General features: G+C 47.5%; 2 protein-coding genes across 5 annotated transcripts in view; one reads left to right on the forward strand and one right to left on the reverse strand.

Annotated features, from left to right (window-relative positions):
- CD2AP (CD2 associated protein) overlaps positions 1–19458 on the forward strand; it is a 158566-nt gene that overhangs the window by 50155 nt on the left and 88953 nt on the right. The gene's annotated exons all lie outside the window — the stretch shown is intronic.
- LOC140908186 (uncharacterized) lies at positions 8001–12702 on the reverse strand. The gene is made up of 3 exons (XM_078851921.1): positions 12147–12702; positions 11035–11558; positions 8001–8009 (listed from the first exon to the last, which is right to left on the reverse strand). Exons 1-3 carry the CDS (start codon positions 12700–12702, stop codon positions 8001–8003), a joined length of 1089 nt encoding a protein of 362 aa, XP_078708047.1.

Raw genomic sequence — 19458 nt, forward strand, 5'->3', positions numbered from 1 at the left:
GACATATCAGCTCAGGATTAAACAAAGACCGTGAATGACTAGCCAATTACAAAAGCAGTTTCTCCTCCCTTGGATTTCACACCTCAGTTGCTAGAAGAGGGCCTCATCCTCGCTGATTGAACTCACCTTCTTATCCCTAGCCTGATTCTTGCTTGCATATTTATACCTGCGTCTGGAAATTTCCACTACATGCATCCAACGAAGTGGGTATTCACCCACAAAAGCTTATGCTCCAATACGTCTGTTAGTCTATAAGGTGCCACAGGACTCTTTGCCGCTTTTACAGATCCAAACTAACACAGCTACCCCTCTGAATCTTCAGTTGTAGTCAGTCATTGACACTAAATGCACGCTGCACTGTCACAAGCCACCGTGATACTGTCATGACTTGCAGCGGATGAAGGAGAAGGGAAGTTAGCTAGATGTATTAGTGGTACAAGTCTGCAACATGTAGAGTTGTATAGGAGGCAAAGTTTGTTTGCTTCCACCATAGTACTTGCAAAATTCTGGCCAGTGGAACTGTTACAGGAAATGAACAACATTGTTGAGTAAGGTTGTTGACGTCTGATGATGGGTAATGTTTCTCGCTGTCAAGAACTGTGACGGTGCACTCACCTCTCATGAGCACCTCCTTTCAGGCGGGTGCAGTCCTGTACACACTTTCGGTTCTGGTGGCCCATGTAGGTTCAACTCTCTGGCTAAGTCTCAGTTTTTAAAATGGATAACCAAACCCCTTTTGGGGTACTCAAGTCCAAAACAAACACAAACAAAAGTCTTCCAATTCCCTGGCTCAGACTGGACACAGACTCTCCTTTCTGAGGGTGCCTTCTCTCTTCAGCCCCTCGTGGGCTCCTTTAAGTCCAGCCTTCTGCTTAGGTTTCTAAAAGAAACTTATCCCCTTCCCAGGGCTTAGTAAAGAGTGCCTCTGGAACTGTCAGTTTATCCTCACCAGGGCCTTCAGCTCTGTCTCTAGGACCTTTTAAATCTAGCCCCTCTTCTTGGTCTTTTAAACTAGCCATGTTACCTTTCCGGGGCTTAGGCCACTCCAGCACTGGCTGCTGGGAGGACCCAGGCCTTCCCACGGCTCCAGGTCCCAACCCAGGGACCCTACATACAGCAACCTTTCTAGAGGACCCCTTCACTTCTCCTTTCCTGGGGCAGAATGTGGTAGGGGCCTTAAAGGGCCTGGTGCATCCTATCACAGGAATTGTGACCATAGAAGAAGCCCCTTGAGTGGGATTTTGAAGGACTGCTCCTGCCAGAGTCTTAGAGTTGGAGTGATCTCTGGTAAACTTATGAGCATGGTAGATTCTTTTTATCATTTTTAGTATGTCTTCTCTGTAGTCCTTTTATCTTGAGAATAAAATAGGCTTGCATAAAAAGAGCTTCATGGTATCTATAACTTGGCACAGTCACACCGTTAACTGTCTCTGAAGAGAAAGCAAGCAGGTTGTGGCAGAGCTCTGACCTTGTCCCTGTGAGTCCCGCGCTTCCATGCGGTTTATGCTAGCTACAGAAGCTCACTGCAACCCTCCATGTAGCCCTTCTCTCTCTAGGGCCAGGGATACAGTCTGCTGAGCCCTTTTCATCATAAGCCAGCAATGGAGGTTGATGAGAGAGTTCCCACAGTCTCCGTTGCTCCTACGGCCTCATACCAAAACAGTTTAGCCTCCTGTCCTGACAGGGGCCTGTTTTCCCCTTCCAGGAGGTGTTTCTGTAGTGGTGGGTTGCGGGGAACCCGGGACTGCCCTTTACTCTGGGTTCCGGCCCAGGGACCCTAATGGTAGCAGCTGTTGGCAGCCAACCTTTTACTGCCAGAGTTGCTACCTTTCCCTGGGCCACTTCCCCACAGCTCTCCTGTTTCTCCCTTCTTCATCCTTGCCTTAGGGCTCCCTTACCAATGACTTGAGGGTGTCTTCATTAACCAGCCCTTCAGCAGCACTTCCTCTCCTCTGGCTCCTCTCTGCCTGACTGGTGTGAGCCCTTTTATATTATCAGAGGGGGCCTTAGAGTCAAGTGGTCACATTAGCTTAATGGCCTCACCTGACTCTTTGCAGGTTAATTGAAGTCAGGTGTTCTCGTTAGCCTGAAGTAGCCCCTGCTCTGGTCAGTCAGGGAACAGAAAACTGTTAATCCAGTGGCCAGTATATCTGCCTTCTGCTACTCTGTTGTTCCCAACTGGCCTGGGTCTATTACAAGGTATATTGTGAAGCTTGTGTCTGTTGGGAGTGACGCAGGGTAGTCAGGGAACTGTGTAGCCTGGAAATAGCCCAGTCAGAAGGGAGAGAGATGTGGGTCTCCACCCAAGTAAGGCAATGACCCGGGAGTTGGAAACTTGCGAGAAGGTGCCTTTGCTGGACGACTGAGGGGAGATACAGGTGCAGTTCCCCTGAACTGTGGCAATATCTGATTTGGGTGACTGTATCCTGGTAAGCAGTGACTATGAAAAAGATTTGAGTCGTGGTGGATAATTAACTGAACATGAGCTCCCAGTGTGACACTGTGGCTAAAAAGCTGATGTGATCCAGGGATGCATAAACAGGGGAACTCAAGTAGGAGTAGAGAGGTTAGTTTACCTCTGAATTTGGCACTGGTGCGACCGCTGCTAGAAAGCTGTGTCGAGTTCTGGTGCGAATTCAGGTGCCTTGTATTCAAGAAATGTGTTTGATAAATTGGAAGAGGTTCAGAGAAGAGCCATGAGAGCGATTAAAGGATTGGCCATACAGTGATACTCAAAAAGCGCAATCTAGTTAGAAGATTTAAGGAGTGACTTTTTACAGTCTATAAGTATCTACATGGGGAACAAATATTTAATAATGAGCTCTTCTGTCTAGCAGAGAAAGGTATAAGAGTAGCTGGAAGTTGAAGCTTGATAAATTCAGACTGGAAATAAGGCATACATTTTTAACAGAGTAATTAACTATTGGAGCAATTTACCAAGGATCATGGTGTATTCTCCACAGACAATTTTTAAATCAAGATTGGATGTTTTTCTAAAAGAGATGCTCTAGGGATTATTTTGGCTAAACTCTGTGGTCCCTGTTATACGAGAAGTTGGACTAGATGTTCACAATGGTCCCTTGCGTTGGAATCTATGATGTTGCTTAACTCTGACATGACTTCCTGTTGCACAAACGAGGTAGCATGAAACTGGAACGTGATCAGCTAAATGGGAATTGATACTCCTTTAACTAGTCACTTAAAAACCTCTTGTTCTTTTGTCCTGCCTTATCTCACTTTTTAATTCTGATTGTGCATGATTGTACAACTTCTACAAGCACTATTAAAAAAAAAAGTAGTAACTCTTGCTATTATGTTATAAAATGAGTACACTGCACCAGTTGTCTCTTCTTGTTAGTCAATTAATGTAAGCTAAGAAATAGGACAGCATCTTGGTCGTAGATGGCGGAATGGTTGGCTGGGTGTGTGCAGAAAAATATTTCTTAATTTTGGCGTATTCTCTGTGGCCCTTCATAAACTTACACTATATAATTGACACACTTGATAACATCAAACAGATCAATCTTTCCAGTTATATTTATAAAGTGTTACTCTGCTCCCTCAACATGTCACCTAGTTGGAATTTATAGAATCCTGTGGGAGTGTACCCTGAAACTCCATCCTTTCAAAACTTCACATAGGCTCAACATATACGTCCAACATCATAGTTGGGGAGAAGATCAAAATTAAGACTGGGTGGGAGGTATAATTCAGGTTGGGGTGATAATGACTGATGGATTACATGGCATGGGGGACTGGCTAGTTCCGTTAACTACTGCTCTCCAGACTTCGCAAGATATTTTTTGAATATGTAAATTTTTTGAGGGGGAGGAAGTAAACTGAACTCTGCTGAAACATTTTCCATCTTACCTTTTGTTTTTTAAAAAAATTGCTTGCTTGAATGTTAGTCTGATAACGTGAACTGCCATAGGTAGAAATTAAAGACTTTTTCTTTGCAATTGCAAAGCTGGGGTAAATCAGTTCTAGCCCTGACAGATTTTTAGATATAATCTACCTTTAAAATCAGTCTGATAAGCATCTTATTTTTTCCTTTAGTTTCAACCTAATCTTAACTACTTTATTGAATGGTAAATAGCCAGTAATTTTAAGGCACCTTTTGGTTAATCTCTCTGGCTGTTTTTAAAGCAGGGGCAGGATTCCTAAAAATGTGGGGTTTTTTGCGGGGGGAGGAGGAGAGAAGTGGTTTGTTTACATTTTCCATTTAGCTCTTAAGACCTGATTCAGTAAATCACTTTAGCCACATACCTAAATGCTTGTCTAAGGGTATGTCTACACTTAAAATGTAGTGACACAGCTATGCTGATGTGAGGGGTTCTCCTGTTGGTGTAGGTAATTCTCCTCCCCAAGAGTCGGTAGCTAGGTCAGTGGAAGAATTCTTCCATCCACCTAGCACTGTCTACACTTCGGGTTAGATTGGCATAGCTACGGTTCTTGGGAGTGTGGATTTTTCATACCCCTGAGGGATGTAGACCTAAGGATCTTAATCTCAAAAACTAGCAAAGCATGAGAGATGGGCTCCTAAAATCTGTGGGAAAGATTTATTAAGGTGCTTAATCATTACAAGCTTACAGGCTTTTAAGCTTTTTCAGGCACTGATATGGGATCTAGTGATGAGAGACCCTTGCTTAACTTTCTTGCACCTGGTGCACAGGTATCCAGTTTTTTAAAATTAAAATGTGCAGGCATTTTGTAGCTGAATGTTTGATTCTCCACACACACTCATGCCTTCTTATGAATATATTCTTTCAACCCAGAGATGAACCTTCATAATTTGGGAAAGGAAGATGTTCTCTTCACTCTCTTCTCTCTGCTCTCTTGGGTTGGGAAACCAGAGTACAAGTAGGCCAGTGTCGTCATCTTCACCTTGACTGGAGTATTGTTGTGTAATTTATATGCAGATCAATGCAAGCTGGTGTCAGCTAGAAGTCTTGGACCTCTTGATTTTTTTTTTCCTTTTGTTTTCTGACTGTTTAATGAACTGAGTAAATTTTACCACAAGGCACACTGAAGTTAGAAAATATACAGCTGTTAGAGTAGACTTGACAAAATCTAATGATCCCTGTGTTTGTGTCGCTCTGTAGTGGGTCATTTAAGCACTGCTCAGTATAATTAGCGAACTACTGTTTTTTTTTTTTTTAAACTTGGCCATAAATTAGGTCAAAACTTGACTCATAAGGTATATATTTAATTTTTGAAACTGCTCAGAAGTTGAATATCTTGCTCCAACAAGGGTAAGCTGTAAGGGTCTCTTCACTCCATGGCATTCAGGGGTCTGCAGTCAAGCTCCCCCTTCAGATGCCCTCACCTTCCTTTTCAGTGCTTCCATCCATATCTTAATGAATAACTTAGGACCTAGCTTGAGGGTGTGCTGGCCCCTTATGTAACATCTCCCAGCATGAACTGTTTCAAGTTTTGAGTGAAAGAATTTTGCAGAATGAAAGGCGGAGATGGAAACTTACTTAGAGAAAAAGATTATCTATTTTCCGGATTTATCATGAACTGTACAAATACAGAGAAACTTGCTTTGAGAAGCAGGTGTGAAAGTAGAATGAATCGTATTGAAATTATAATTCATTAAAGAAATGCTGCTTGAAAGGTTTGTTAAAATATAGTTGTCAGGAAGAGAAACATTAAGGAATGTGAGACAATGGGTCCTCAAACTAATTAACTTAGAGCTCCTACTGAGCTAGGAGATTGGTAAATGTTAGTATGCAAATAGGATATGTATGTATATTTGTCAGTTTCTGCTTCCTTTTGTCTCCTATGTTAAATTGGCTTTGGCTTATCTGTATAAATAAGTTAGCTTGAGCTTTTGCAGGGGGCTCACATATATCTGGGTGCATTGGCAAAGCGCTTTGCTAATAAACAGAGTGGTCTGAAGGAAAGGAGTACTTGTGGCACCTTAGAGACTACAAGTACTCCTTTTCTTTTTGCGAATACAGACTAACACGGCTGTTACTCTGAAAAGAGTGGTCTGACAAATTCAGTGAGTCTTGAATCTGACTTTGACAATTTGGAGGTCCCACCGAGATGGCAACAGTCTTCACTGGGCTCGTGTGACTCCTGACGGTTCTTAGGATGGCCGTGGCAAGCCGGCACCTGGGCATTTGGCCCGAGTGGTCCTCCGCCAGAACGGAAGGGTGCATGACCACAGTGAAGTCTACGCCATCGAACCTGTTGGTTCCCACTCTGTTATGGTAGGAATCCCGGGATCTGACATCAGGAATCTGGTCAGGTAATTATTTCTGTGTTTTGTCCAGTCTGAGGACTGTCTTGTCTCTGTGTCTATCCATCCTCCCTGTGGTGTGTTTGAGTCTGGGCGCCGTCTCCGTCCGGGGATCGGCTGACCAAAAGGTTCCTGTCCCCACGGTCTGAGTGAGTGAAATCTGCACAATCGCAGCCGCACCGCGCATTGGGTAAAACCCTTGGTATGAAAGCAAGGGTGATTGAGGCAGTAGCCTGTGGGCTCCTTTTGTGTGTTGCACCGGGCATCGCTCTGACGAACCCGACTTTACACACCAATCACACAAGAAGGAAAGTCCTCCTGTATGGGTAACCAGACGTCTAAGTCGGGACAGTTCGCTAAAGGAACACCGGCTCATTTTATGTATTTTAGGAAGGGTCCGGACTCCTGTAAATTTCTGGAAAAATGGTCTAGGATAACTCAGGAGAATCTCAAAATTCAGTGGCCACTGTTAGGATCTTGGGACAAAGACTGAGTAGACGTCTTAAAAGACAAACTCAGCCAACCTAAAACTAAATTGGCAAAAGGAGAGGTTGATTGTTTCATGCAGTGGTGGGAAGAGGCAAATCACAGGTGGACAGAATCAAAACTTGCCTCTCTCAAAGATTCAAATGATAAGTTAAAAGCTTTATTAGAAGCCTCCTCTCCTGCTGCCAGACCGAGCGCTCCCCTTTATCCTGTTCTCTGAGAAAACCAGGATCGATCCCATCCCCCTTCATACTCCCATCTCATTGTGGGAAAGGACAAAGAAAACCCCTTGTTAAATTCTGGGGATGATGATGAGGAAGATGCATTAATTGGCCTGGTGTCCTTGCATTGGATCAGTAGGCGGTCACAACAACTCCCCAGGGGTCTCCAGTTCAGACCAGTCCGGATCATCCAATACCGCCCAGGCCCACTCCTCCAGTACCACTCAGACCCGTAAAGAAAACCCCCCCCATTTCCCCGAAACCCTCCAGTCTGCCTGACTCCTCTGTTTTTCCCCATACATACAAAGATAGCCTGGACACTGATTGGGCTCAACACTTACGCTCTGGCTCTAAACCTATCCAGGCTCGCCTCTGAATCCTACATACTGGGGGCCAACAAGAGGGTCCCACTTGGAGCTATAAACCCTGGACTCATACAGAGCTCCTTTCAATTGTAAAAGGCTTTCCAAAGCACCTGGAAAATCCTACCACATTTGCAGAGGAATTTTTGTTAGTGTGCGGCACCTATGGAATTTTTGTTAGTGTGCGGCACCTATGCGGCAGACCTCCTGCAGCTGTGCAAGCTACTTGTAACCCCTAGCGAGCATGGAAAATGGCTCACAGCAGCCAATTGGCCCATCAGTGAGCGCCATTCAACTTTACCAGACACCGGTCCTGACGCTGAATACCGGAAAAAGTGTAAAGACCGAGCTAAAAACCTACATGAGGCCATCCCTCGAGTATGGACTCCAAAAACAAACTGGACAGCCATACGTTGCTGTAAACAGTGACAGGGAGAAAGTCCGAGTGACTATCACACCCGACTGGCTGATGTTTTTCTGCAACATTCTGGTATACAGCAACCCGGTGAAAATGGGAAGGGCGCCCTGGCTCATGCGTTTGTTAATGGCCTCCTACCTGCTGTTGGCAGTGTGCTAAAGCAAATAGGTGTTGGGTGGGAAACTGAAACCATGGATAAATTGCAATCAGTGGCAGAACACTGCCATCTCACTCAAAAGGGCAAGGAGGAACAATCTTCCCAAAAGTTAATGGCCCTGCAAATACAGCATTATTCAGGGTAAGGTAAACAGTACCCGGGAGGGGGACCTGGTCACGGGAGGGGCCGTGGAACTGGATTTTTGGGTTTTAGGGGTGTTTGTAATTACTGTAAACAACCCGGATATTGGAAAAAGAGTGTCTGTGCCGGCCTAATAGCTCTGTAAACAACCAGCTAGACACCCTGTCGGCACAGCCCGACAGTCCCCAGACTTACTTTGTCCCACAGCAATGACAGAACACCAGGGAACCTCAGGAAATTTTAGCTCCTTGACTACCTCTCACTCCCACGGGTGAATGTGTTTTGACTATTAATGATCTTTCTCTCCCTTTCCTTGTTGATACGGGAGCTTCGCTCTCTGCAGTTCATACTGCTGACCTGCCTGAGGTTCCCCACTCCGAAAAAAACCATATCCACTGTGGGCATTAGGGGAGTCCCAACCCCTTATCCCCTTTCAAAACCTCTAACAGTTCAGGTTGGTCCCCTTTCCGCGGACCATGCATTCCTCCTCTCGGATTCCACTCTGGTGAACCTTTTGGGTTGGGACCTGTTATGTAAACTTGGCTGTACCATCTACCGTTCCCCGAATGGTGTCTACTTACAAATCCCCCAGTCCTCTCTGAGTGATTCTGTAGCCTCCCTGCTGTCTGAAAGTCCCCTTTCCACTCTGGTCCCCTGCTGCCCATTGGACCCGTCCCTTGAACATCTAAGGGTATGTCTACACTACGAAATTAGGTCGAATTTATAGAAGTCGGTTTTTTTTAAATCGGTTTTATATATTCGAGTGTGTGTGTCCCCACAGAAAATGCTCTAAGTGCATTAAGTGCATTAACTCGGCGGAGCGCTTCCACAGTACCGAGGCAAGCGTCGACTTCTGGAGCGTTGCACTGTGGGTAGCTATCCCACAGTTCCCGCAGTCTCCGCTGCCCATTGGAATTCTGGGTTGATATCCCAATGCCTGATGGGGCTAAAACATTGTCGCGGGTGGTTCTGGGTACATATCGTCAGGACCCCGTTCCCACCCTCCCTCCCCCCGTGAAAGCAAGGGCAGACAATCATTTCGCGCCTTTTTTGTCTGCTGCCAGCCAAAGATGTAAAGGATCGATGGAGTGGGTCAGAACAAGAAATAGACCAGATTTGTTTTGGACTCATTTTCCTCCTCCCCTGTCTAGATCACACTGCAGTCAGTCACAGAGAAGGCACAGCGAGGTTAATCTAGCCATGTATCAATCAGAGGCCAGGCTAACGTCCTTGTTCCAATAAGAACGATAACTTTGGTGCACCATTTCTTATTGGAACCCTCCGTGCAGTCCTGCCTGAAATACTCCTTGATGTACAGGCACACCCTTTGTTGATTTTAGCTCCCTGAAGCCAACCCTGTAAGCCGTGTCGTCAGTCGCCCCTCCCTCCGTCAGAGCAACGGCAGACAATCGTTCCGCGCCTTCTTTCTGTGCGGACGCCATACCAAGGCAAGCATGGAGGCCGCTGAGCTCATTTTGGCAATTAGGAGCACATCAACCACCACACGCATTATCCAGCAGTATATGCAGCACCAGAACATGGCAACGCGATACCGGGCGAGGAGGCGATGTCAGCGCGGTGCCGTGAGTGATCAGGGCATGGACACAGATTTCTCTGAAAGCATGGGCCCTGCCAATGCATGCATCATGGTGCTAATGGGGCAGGTTTATGCTGTGGAACGCCGATTCTGGGCTCGGGAAACAAGCACAGACTGGTGGGACCGCATAGTGTTGCAGGTCTGGGACGATTCCCAGTGGCTGCGAAACTTTCGCATGCGTAAGGGCACTTTCATGGAACTTTGTGACTTGCTTTCCCCTGCCCTGAAGCGCATGAATACCAGGATGAGAGCAGCCCTCACAGTTGAGAAGCGAGTGGCGATAGCCCTGTGGAAGCTTGCAACGCCAGACAGCTACCGGTCAGTTGGGAATCAATTTGGAGTGGGCAAATCTACTGCTGGGGCTGCTGTGATGCAAGTAGCTCACGCAATCAAAGATCTGCTGATATCAAGGGTAGTGACCCTGGGAAATGTGCAGGTCATAGTGGATGGCTTTGCTGCAATGGGATTCCCTAACTGTGGTGGGGCTATAGACGGAACCCATATCCCTATCTTGGCACCGGAGCACCAAGCCGGCGAGTACATAAACCGCAAGGGGTACTTTTCGATAGTGCTGCAAGCTCTGGTGGATCACAAGGGACGTTTCACCAACATCAACGTGGGATGGCCGGGAAAGGTGCATGACGCTCGCATCTTCAGGAACTCTGGTCTGTTTCAAAAGCTGCAGGAAGGGACTTTCTTCCCAGACCAGAAAATAACTGTTGGGGATGTTGAAATGCCTATATGTATCCTTGGGGACCCAGCCTACCCCTTAATGCCATGGCTCATGAAGCCGTACACAGGCAGCCTGGACAGTAGTCAGGAGCTGTTCAACTACAGGCTGAGCAAGTGCAGAATGGTGGTAGAATGTGCATTTGGACGTTTAAAGGCGCGCTGGCGCAGTTTACTGACTCGCTTAGACCTCAGCGAAACCAATATTCCCACTGTTATTACTGCTTGCTGTGTGCTCCACAATATCTGTGAGAGTAAGGGGGAGACGTTTATGGCGGGGTGGGAGATTGAGGCAAATCGCCTGGCTGCTGGTTACGCGCAGCCAGACACCAGGGCGGTTAGAAGAGCTCAGGAGGGCGCGGTACGCATCAGAGAAGCTTTGAAAACCAGTTTCATGACTGGCCAGGCTACAGTGTGAAAGTTCTGTTTGTTTCTCCTTGATGAAACCCCCCGCCCCTTGGTTCACTCTACTTCCCTGTAAGCTAACCACCCTCCCCTCCTCCCTTTAATCACCGCTTGCAGAGGCAATAAAGTCATTGCTGCTTCACAGTCATGCATTCGTTATTCATTCATCACACAAATAGGGGGATGACTACCAAGGTATCCCAGGAGGGGTGGTGGAGGAGGGAAGGAAAATGCCACACAGCACTTTAAGCACAGCACTTTAAAAGTTTACAACTTTAAAATTTATTGAATGACAGCCTTCTTTTTTTTGGGCAATCCTCTGTTGTGGAGTGGCTGGTTGCCGGAGGCCCCCCCACCGCGTTCTTGGGCGTCTGGGTGTGGAGGCTATGGAACTTGGGGAGGAGGGCGGTTGGTTACAGAGGGGCAGCAGTGGCAGTCTGTGCTCCAGCTGCCTTTGCTGCAGCTCAACCATACACTGGAGCATTCTGGTTTGGTCCTGCAGCAGCCTCAGCATTGAATCCTGCCTCCTCTCATCACGCTGCCGCCACATTTGAGCTTCAGCCCTGTCTTCAGCCCGCCACTTACTCTCTTCAGTCCTCCACCTCTCCTCTCGGTCATTTTGTGCTTTCCTGCACTCTGACATTATTTGCCTCCACGCATTCGTCTGTGCTCTGTCAGTGTGGGAGGACAGCATTAGCTCGGAGAACATTTCATCTCGAGTGCGTTTTTTTTTCTTTCTAAGCTTCACTAGCCTCTGGGAAGGAGAAGATCCTGTGATCATTGAAACACATCCAGCTGGTGGAGAAAAAAAAAGGGACAGCGGTATTTAAAAAGACACATTTTATAAAATAGTCGCTACACTCTTTCAGGGTAAACCTTGCTGTTAACATTACATACATAGCACATGTGCTTTCGTTACAAGGTCGCATTTTGCCTCCTCCCACCGCGTGACTACCCCCTCAACCCTCCCCGCTCCCTGTGGCTAACAGCGGGGAACATTTCTGTTCAGCCACAGGCAAACAGCACAGCAGGAATGGGCTATACTGAGTGTCCCTGAAGAAAAGCACCCTATTTCAACCAGGTGACCATGAATTATATCTCACTCTCCTGAGGATAACACAGAGAGAGAAAGAACGGATTTTGGTTGAATGCCAGCAAACATACACTGCAATGCTTTGTTCTACAGTGATTCCCGAGTATGTGTTAATGGCCTGGAGTGATAAAAGTGTCCTACCATGAAGGACGAAATAAGACTGCCCTCCCCAGAAACCTTTTGCAAAGGCTTTAGGACTACATCTAGGAGAACCGCAAATGCCAGGGCAAAGTAATCCTTTCACATGCTTGCTTTTAAACCATGTATAGCATTTTAAAAGGTACACTCACCAGAGGTCCCTTCTCCGCCTGCTGGGTCCAGGAGGCAGCCTTGGGTGGGTTCGGGGGGTACTGGCTCCAGGTCTAGGGTGAGAAACAGTTCCTGGCTGTCGGGAAAACCGGTTTCTCCGCTTGCTTGCTGTGAGCTATCTACAACCTCCTCCTCCTCCTCCTCATCTTCTTCGTCCCCAAAACCTGCTTCCGTATTGCCTCCATCTCCATTGAAGGAGTCAAACAACACGGCTGGGGTAGTGGTGGCTGAACCCCCTAAAATGGCATGCAGCTCATCATAGAAGCGGCATGTTTGGGACTCTGACCCAGAGCGGCTGTTCGCCTCTCTGGTTTTCTGGTAGGCTTGCCTCAGCTCCTTCAGTTTCACGCGGCACTGCTTCGGGTCCCTGTTATGGCCTCTGTCCTTCATGCCCTGGGAGATTTTCACAAAGGTTTTGGCATTTCGAAAACTGGAATGGAGTTCTGATAGCACGGATTCCTCTCCCCAAACAGCGATCAGATCCCGTACCTCCCGTTCGGTCCATGCTGGAGCTCGTTTGCGATTCTGGGACTCCATCATGGTCACCTGTGCTGATGAGCTCTGCATGGTCACCTGCAGCTTGCCACGCTGGCCAAACAGGAAATGAGATTCAAAAGTTCGCGGTTCTTTTCCTGTTTACCTGGCCAGTGCATCTGAGTTGAGAGTGCTGTCCAGAGCGGTCAGAATGGAGCACTCTGGGATAGCTCCCAGAGGCCAATACCATCGAATTGTGTCCACAGTACCCCAAATTCGAGCTGGGAACGTCGATTTAAGCGCTAATCCACTTGTCAGGGGTGGAGTAAGGAAATCGATTTTAAGAGCCCTTTAAGTCGAAATAAAGGGCTTCACTGTGTGGACGGGTGCAGGTTTAAATCGATTTAACGCTGCTAAATTCGACCTAAAGTCCTAGTGTAGACCAGGGCTAATTTCACAGGTCCCATCCTCTCTGTGGCCAACTCACCCGTCTGAAGTGGGCCATTTACATACTGACCCCATCTGCATTATTGTTGATTCCTCCAAACCTCTGCCTCGCCTTTCTTAATGCCCTTTAAACCCCGAAGCAGAGGCTGGAATTGCTCCAGTCATGACCGCCCTGCGGGAGCAAGGCATCATTATCCCCTGCTCCAGCCACTGTAACACCCCTATCCTCCCAGTTTGAAAAGCTGATGGTAAATCGTGGCGGTTTGTTCAGGATCTGCGGGCCATTAACCTCATTGTCATACCTGCCTTTCCCGTTGTCCCTAATCCAGCGACAATTCTGGCTTCTATCCCACCAGATGCAACTCATTTTACTGTTGTTGATTTGTGCTCTGCTTTCTTTTCTGTCCCGGTTCACCCTGACTCCCAGTTCCTGTTTGTCTTTTCTTACAAGGGGCAACAGTACACATGGACCACACTGCCCCAGGGTTATACTGAAAGCCCGTCATATTTTTCCCAGGCATTAGCCCGAGACCTTGCTGACCTTGTTTTCCTGTCCAGGTCCACACTAGTCCAATATGTAGATGATCTACTCCTCTGTTCCCCTTCGTTGTCTGACTCTTTTTAGTGCTCCTTACTGCCCTAGCAAATAAGGGTCACAAAGCTTCTTGCTCTAAACTACAACTCTGTCAAGCTTCTGTCACATACCTTGGCTTTCTCTTCTCCCAGGGTTCCTGTGCACTTTCTCCCACCTGCGTCCAAGCTATCCTTAGCTTTCCCTGACCCCGCTCCCCACACCAGGTCCGGAAGTTTTTAGGCATGGCTGGATTTTGCAGACAGTGGATTCCCCGATATGCCTCCCTTACAAAACCTCTCCAGGAACTCACTCAATTCTCTGTGCCTGACCCCATGCCGTGGCCCTCTGAGGCCAATTCTGCCTTTGTTTCCCTCAAACAGGGTTTGGCTTCTGCCCCTGCCTTAGGGCTGCCTGACTATTCTAAGCCTTTTACCCTTTCCTGCCACGAACAATCTGGTGTGCACTTAGAGTTCTTACTCAGATGCACGGAGAAAAGAACCGCCCAGTGGCTTATTTCTCTGCCACTTTAGACCCTGTTGCCCAAGGCTTATCCCCCTGCCTGCGTGCTGTGGCTGCTGCAGCACGCCTAGTCGAAATGTCTGATTCCCTTGTTCTCCGCTCTCCTCTTACCCTCCTGGTCCCTCACTCTGTAGAAACTCTCCTGCTACAACGTAACACAGGCCACCTCTCTTCTGCCCGCCTTACCAGGTATGAACTTTTACTACTATCAGCTTCATATATTACCATAAAGCGTTGTTCTCAGTTAAACCCTGCCACTCTCCTTCCTTTGTCTAATGACGGTGATCCCCACGACTGCCTTGCAACTGTCTCTGCTGTCACCATCCTGTGCTCTGACCTTTCTGATGTCCCTCTCCCTAACTCTGACCTTGTTTTATTTACTGGTAGTTCCTGTTTTTGAGACGACCAAGGTAGTCTCCTTGCAGGATACGCTGTAGTTTCACTCTCTGAAACCCTGGAAGCTGTGCCTTTACCTTCTGTAACCTCCGCACAAGTCACTGAATTAGTTGCCCTCACCCGTGCCTGCATTTTGGCGGAGGGACGCTCCGCCACCATTTACACTGACTCCGCTACGCTTTTGTGGTTGTACATGACTTTGTTACCCTCTGGCAAACTCGGGGTTTCCTTACCTCTGCCGGTACCCCTATTAAAAATGGGCCCTACATCGCTGCCCTAGCTATTGTTAAATGCCCTGGCCACTCAATGGCGGATACTGATGTTGCTAAGGGTAATGCATTTGCTGATGCCTCTGCTAAACATGCTGCTGCCATAGAACCTTCCCCAGATGCATTTCTAGGTTCCCTTTCTGTTTCTGTACCGCTGCCATCCCTCACTGACCTCACCCTGCTCCAAGACTCTGCCCTAGAAACCGAGAGAGAATCCTGGGTTGCCCAAGGTTGCTCTCTACATCCCGATTCTCTTTGGCGCTCGCCTACTGGCGCCTTTGTAGCCCCCTTTTCGCTCTACCCGTCTCTGGCCACCTTGCTACATGGTGTTTCGCATGTCGGAAAGGAGGAGATGGTCTCTGCTGTAACTAAGACAGGATGGTGGGCCCCCCATTTTAGCTCTTTTGCAGCCCGCCACTGTGCAGCCTGTACCATTTGCCAAAGCCATAGTATTGGTAAACCTGTAAAAGTGGCCCAGGGTTTCCGGGGCCTGCCTCAAGCACCATTCTTGCACTGGGAACTTGATTTTGTACAAATGCCTAAGTGTCAACAATATGAATTTATATTGGTTATGGTATGTTTATTCTCTGGTTGGATTGAAGCCTTTCCTTGTCGCAAGGCTGACTCACTGTTACCAAATGTTTGTTAAATCATATTATGTCTGCCAAGGGAATTCCTGCTACTCTGTCCAGTGATCGGGGTACACATTTTACTGGACAACTTTTTCAACACCTGGACCGTATATTGCATATCAAACACCGGTTGCACTGTCCCTACCACCCACAGAGTGCAGGTGCAGTTGAAAGACGAAATGGTGTACTTAAGAATAAGCTTGCTAAAATTTGTGACTCTATAGGATTAAGCTGGACAGTAGTCCTACCATTAGCCCTTATGGACATGAGATCCACTCTATCCCAAAGGCATAAATTAAGTCCCTTTTGAAATTGTTATGGGACGCCCTATGTGAGCTATGACTACCATTACTCCCGTTCCAGATTTGAACTTGACTCACAGTGCTCTCCTTTAGTATTTCAAGGGACTAATGCAAGCTGTAAGTCATTTCCATTCACAAGTTCGAGCTTACTGGCCCACGGAACCCACCTCCGACGCTTGCCACAACCTTGAGCCAGGTGATTGCGTCTACGTACTGCGCCATCATCGAAAGCACGCCTTGGAGCCCCGGTGGAAGGGTCCTCATCAGGTACTGCTTACTACACAGACGGCTGTTAAACTATCTGGCATTGCAGCGTGGATACATGCTTCACAGTGTAAGAAGGCACCATCCCCAGAGAACCAATCATCACCTCAGGACAATGCAGAGTCAATTTTGACTCCAGAAGAAGACATAGAGGAACAGTCTGCAATACCTTACAATCTACGCTCTTGTAAGGGTTGCCAGAAGCAGACGACGAACAAAAAAAAGCAGTAGCGAGCCTAGCGCCTACTGCCTGGTGGGCGTAAAACCGTGACTGCGGTTCCCTCAGTTGAGGTTGTCAGAACCAGAAGAGCCTTGCCTCCAACATGCGCCTCTGCCTGTTCCTCGGCTGCTGGTATCTTACGGTCTGGGGAGACCACGATGACAATTCTTTTATCCAGCAGCAGGTGTGGGTATTAATATTTCTAATTGCTGGGTCTGCAGCCACATACCAGCCCACCCTCAAACTGGTGTTCCTGTCCTGGCTATCCCACTCAAGTCCCCAGACCTCACTGGAGGGCCTTGTCTGTTTAACAAAATATGGAACAGCAATGACACTTGGGAAGTGCTGGGAATAAATGCATTTAAATGGATAAGTGTGGTGGAGGGAAAGGGTCATTGGTGTTGGGTGTGTAATGGGACAGGGCTGGATCTGGGGAAAAGCCGTTGTCTTCAGCATATTGTGGCCAATGGTGTATGGGATTATTCAAACAAAACTAAAAAGTAGCGGGCCGGGTATGGAGATATGAATTTTTTCTCAACCTGGGATCAAACAGAAAAATCAATCTCATGTTTCCCCTACAGTGAAAACAATACAATCTTTCAATGTGATGCAAATAACACCACTCCTCGTAAGGAGAATTACCCTGTACCCTTTTGGGGATACTACTTCTCCTTTGCAAACGCCTATATGACAAATGGGTGCAACCGACTCTTGCTGGCCTAAATAGGCCATCACTGGCTGTGTGGGACCAGAGCTTATACCGCACTACCAGCTAATGGGTCAGGAATCTGTTATCCCACCCAACTCTTCCCACAATTCCGAGTGCCAGGAACCTTCCCTCAAGAACGCCTCCGCAATTTCAGGCGAAAAAGAAGGAACTTAACAGATGCCCAATGGTATGTAAATAACATAAGCCTCTTAACCTGGGAAGAGGTCATTGGCGGTTCCTTCATACCATTACAGGGAGTAATACACCATGCAAAAAGGCTCCTAAGGTTACAAGCAGTAGTTGAAATAATGGCAAATGAAACCGTAGAAAGTTTAAGAGCCCTGGCCAAAGAAACAGGGGCAATCCGACAGATGGCCCTCCAAAACCGTCAGGCATTGGGCATAGTGCTGGCAGCAAAAGGAGGGACTTGTGCTCTCATTGGAAAACACTGCTGTGTGTATATACCAGACAACACCAATGAGGTAATAGATCGTGCTATCCCCTTAGAACAAATCGCATATCTTCCCCACCAAGAACCAAGTTCTTTATGGAAGTGGCGAAGGGTATGTCTGCACTACGAAATTAGGTCGAATTTATAGAAGTCTGTTTTTTAGAAATCGGTTTTATATATTCGAGTGTGTGTGTCCCCACAGAAAATGCTCTACGTGCATTAAGGGCATTAACTCAGCGGAGTGCTTCCACAGTACCGAGGCTAGAGTCGACTTCCGGAGCGTTGCACTGTGGGTAGCTATCCCACAGTTCCCGCAGTCTCTGCTGCCCATTGGAATTCTGGGTTGAGATCCTGATGGGGCTAAAACATTGTCGCAGGTGGTTCTGGGTACATATCGTCAGGCCCCCGTTCCCTCCCTCCCTCCATGAAAGCAAGGACAGACAATTGTTTCGTGCCTTTTTTCCTGAGTTACCTGTGCAGACGCCATACCACGGCAAGCATGGAGCCCGCTCAGCTCACTGTCACTGTATGTCTCCTGGGTGCTGGCAGATGCGGTACTGCATTGCTACACAGCAGCAACAACCCATTGCCTTGTGGCAGCAGATGGTGCAGTAGGACTGGTAGCCGTCATCGTCATGTCCGAGGTGCTCCTGGTCGCCTGTGTGAGGTCGATCAGGAGCGCCTGGGCAGACATGGGCGCAGGGACTAAATTTGGAGTGACTTGATCATAGAATCATAGAATATAGAATATCAGGGTTGGAAGGGACCCCTGAAGGTCATCTAGTCCAACCCCCTGCTCGAAGCAGGACCAATTCCCAGTTAAATCATCCCAGCCAGGGCTTTGTCAAGCCGGACCTTAAAAACCTCTAAGGAAGGAGATTCTACCACCTCCCTAGGTAACGCATTCCAGTGTTTCACCACCCTCTTAGTGAAAAAGTTTTTCCTAATATCCAATCTAAACCTCCCCCACTGCAACTTGAGACCATTACTCCTCGTTCTGTCATCTGCTACCATTGAGAACAGTCTAGAGCCATCCTCTTTGGAACCCCCTTTCAGGTAGTTGAAAGCAGCTATCAAATCCCCCCTCATTCTTCTCTTCTGCAGGCTAAACAATCCCAGCTCCCTCAGCCTCTCCTCATAAGTCATGTGTTCTAGACCCCTAATCATTTTTGTTGCCCTTCGCTGGACTCTCTCCAATTTATCCACATCCTTCTTGAAGTGTGGGGCCCAAAACTGGACACAGTACTCCAGATGAGGCCTCACCAATGTCGAATAGAGGGGAACGATCACGTTGGCTATGCCCCTACTTATACATCCCAAAATGCCATTGGCCTTCTTGGCAACAAGGGCACACTGCTGACTCATATCCAGCTTCTCGTCCACTGTCACCCTTAGGTCCTTTTCCGCAGAACTGCTGCCTAGCCATTCGGTCCCTAGTCTGTAGCGGTGCATTGGATTCTTCCATCCTAAGTGCAGGACCCTGCACTTATCCTTATTGAACCTCATCAGATTTCTTTTGGCCCAATCCTCCAATTTGTCTAGGTCCTTCTGTATCCTATCCCTCCCCTCCAGCGTATCTACCACTCCTCCCAGTTTAGTATCATCCGCAAATTTGCTGAGAGTGCAATCCACACCATCCTCCAGATCATTTATGAAGATATTGAACAAAGATCATTTATGAAGATATTGAACAAGATATTGATCAGGTCATTCTCTTTAGTCCTGCAGTCAGTCCTATTGAACCATCTTCTGCCAGGCAGGCAAGAGATGAGGATGGCTAGCAGTCGTATTGTACCATCTTCTGCTGGGCAGGCAAGAGATGAGGATGGCTAGCAGTCGTATTGTACCATCTTCTGCCGAGCAGCCATGAGATGTGGATGGCATGCAGTCCTTCTGCACCGTCTGCTGCCAGCCAAAGATGTAAAAGATAGATGGAGTGGATCAAAACAAGAAATAAACAAATAAATAAATAAATTTGCAAACTCCCCTCCTCTCCACCCCCCATCTAGGGGACTCATTCCTCTAGGTCACACTGC

Source organism: Lepidochelys kempii, chromosome 3 (assembly GCF_965140285.1).
Source record: "Lepidochelys kempii isolate rLepKem1 chromosome 3, rLepKem1.hap1, whole genome shotgun sequence".
Taxonomy (NCBI): Eukaryota; Metazoa; Chordata; order Testudines; family Cheloniidae; genus Lepidochelys; species Lepidochelys kempii.